The following is a 1,855-nucleotide window of genomic DNA, read 5'->3' on the forward strand; positions in this document are numbered from 1 at the left end:
TGTTTCCACTCGGAAAACAAAGGGCTCTAACGCTTAAAAAGGAATGGAGAGAAAACATTCATGAGCACCAGTGGTTGGGGGAGCCATCTCTCTCTCTCTCTCTCTTTCCCTCTCTCGGTGCTCTGTTGTGCCACCCTTCACCCCTTCGTTGCTGCATGCGCCCCTTCTGGTAGTCGAGAGGTGCAGAAGCAACAACGTTGTTCACTGAAAAAGCGTGTCTCTCATGCAGGGAGCGTTACACCTCTCGGAAGTTGCTCTTCTTCTCTCCGAAGCTTCCGCAAAGCTATCCTTTATCGCCTCTTTATCCCTTTTTTTATCTCTTCCTCTCTCAATGATCTCAACACATCCGCATGCACAGACGCATTGACGGATGTGCGGCATACCGCATTGACGGAGACCTGCATAATTGCTGTGAGACACACCTGTCCTGCCACTCCCGCTCTCCCTTTCGTTAGTGGCATTGTGCTCTTCTTGAAACGTCTTTTTCTTTTCTTCACCATTTGATATATTCGTTTTTCTCCGCTCGCCTTCGACCCTCAGCACTATAAAGGCGGTCGCTGTGGTTTTGCTGTTATTGCTGCTGCTGCTGCACCTTTGGTCACTCCACGTTTCCCTGCAGCCGAGTCGCAAATATGAAGCGCGATTGGACCACCGTTGCTGTGATTGCGGCTGTGCTGCTCGCCGCAGTTGCTCATGCCGGCAAGCAGGCGATGCCGTACCTCTACTCGGAGGCTTACCGCAGTCATAACTACGCACGCGCGAGCTACTGTGCGGCGTCAACGTTGCTGAATTGGTCATGCGGGTCTGTCTGCAACATGATTCCCGGCTTTAAACCCTACACCACCTTTTACAGCTCCAAATACAACACCTTCGGCTTCGGTGGTGTGGATACCTCGAATCAGCAGATCGTTCTCGCCTTTCGCGGAAGCAACAGTGCAACTAACTGGCTGTACAGTCTTACCTTCCTCTTCAGGGAGTACAATACCTCTTCCAGCTGTGGCAAAGGATGTCAGGTGCACCTCGGCTTCTATGCTTCCTACCTGTCTCTGCAGTCGCAGGTGAGAGCGGCTGTGTCAGAGCTTGTGACCAAGTTTCCCGACTACCAGGTGCTCGTCACCGGCCACTCTCTCGGCGGCGCCCTCGCCGTTCACGCCGCGGTCGATCTGCAGGAACAGTTTAACAGCATGTGGAAGCCTGGGAAGCCCGTCGCGCTCTACACCCTTGGCGCCCCGCGCGTCGGCAACCCGACTTTCGCGAGGTGGACGGCGCAAATCCTGGCCCGTGGCCCGCACTACCGCATCACTCACTGTCGCGACCCCGTGCCTCACCTGCCCCCCATGAGTTTCGGCTTCTTACATGCGCCGACGGAGGTGTTCTATCGCACGAGGGCAAACGACAGTATGGTGATCTGCAACGACAGCCCGGTGGCTGAGTCGCGCAAGTGCAGCAATAATATGCTCCCCATTTCGATTATGGATCATCTTAGGTACTTTGGCGAAAGCACAGGCTGCTCGTGCGATACCTGCGCGGGTTCGCGGTCCATCGAAAGTCAGGCCACAATGCCGAAGTGGCTGTACGCCCGCCTCATATGGGAACACCTCAAGAGTGGCGGCGGTATGTGGAGCACAGCGACGCTGCAGTGACGAACGGGAAAGAGCCGCGGAGAAAACAGGAGAAGGCACAAATCAGCAAAAATCAACGATGAGCGCAACGAGAAGGCCAAACGCGGGAGAAAAAATGGAAAGCGAAAATGCGTTGAGTCACGAAAATGAGGTGTTGTGCCGAACAGTGAGTTCCTGAGCGAGTTGGGGTGTGCTGTGGTTTATTTGGCATGTATGCGCACGTGGATGCTGCT

General features: G+C 54.7%; 1 protein-coding gene across 1 annotated transcript; it reads left to right on the forward strand.

Annotated features, from left to right (window-relative positions):
- Positions 1-632: 632 nt before the first annotated feature.
- LBRM_33_1730 (lipase precursor-like protein) lies at positions 633-1,643 on the forward strand (the record flags this gene model as incomplete). The annotated part of the gene is made up of 1 exon (XM_001567891.1): positions 633-1,643. One exon carries the CDS (start codon positions 633-635, stop codon positions 1,641-1,643), a length of 1,011 nt encoding a protein of 336 aa, XP_001567941.1.
- Between the last annotated feature and the right edge of the window lie 212 nt (positions 1,644-1,855).

The sequence above is a fragment of the Leishmania braziliensis genome, chromosome 33 (genome assembly GCF_000002845.2).
Source record: "Leishmania braziliensis MHOM/BR/75/M2904 complete genome, chromosome 33".
Lineage (NCBI taxonomy): Eukaryota > Euglenozoa > Kinetoplastea > Trypanosomatida > Trypanosomatidae > Leishmania > Leishmania braziliensis.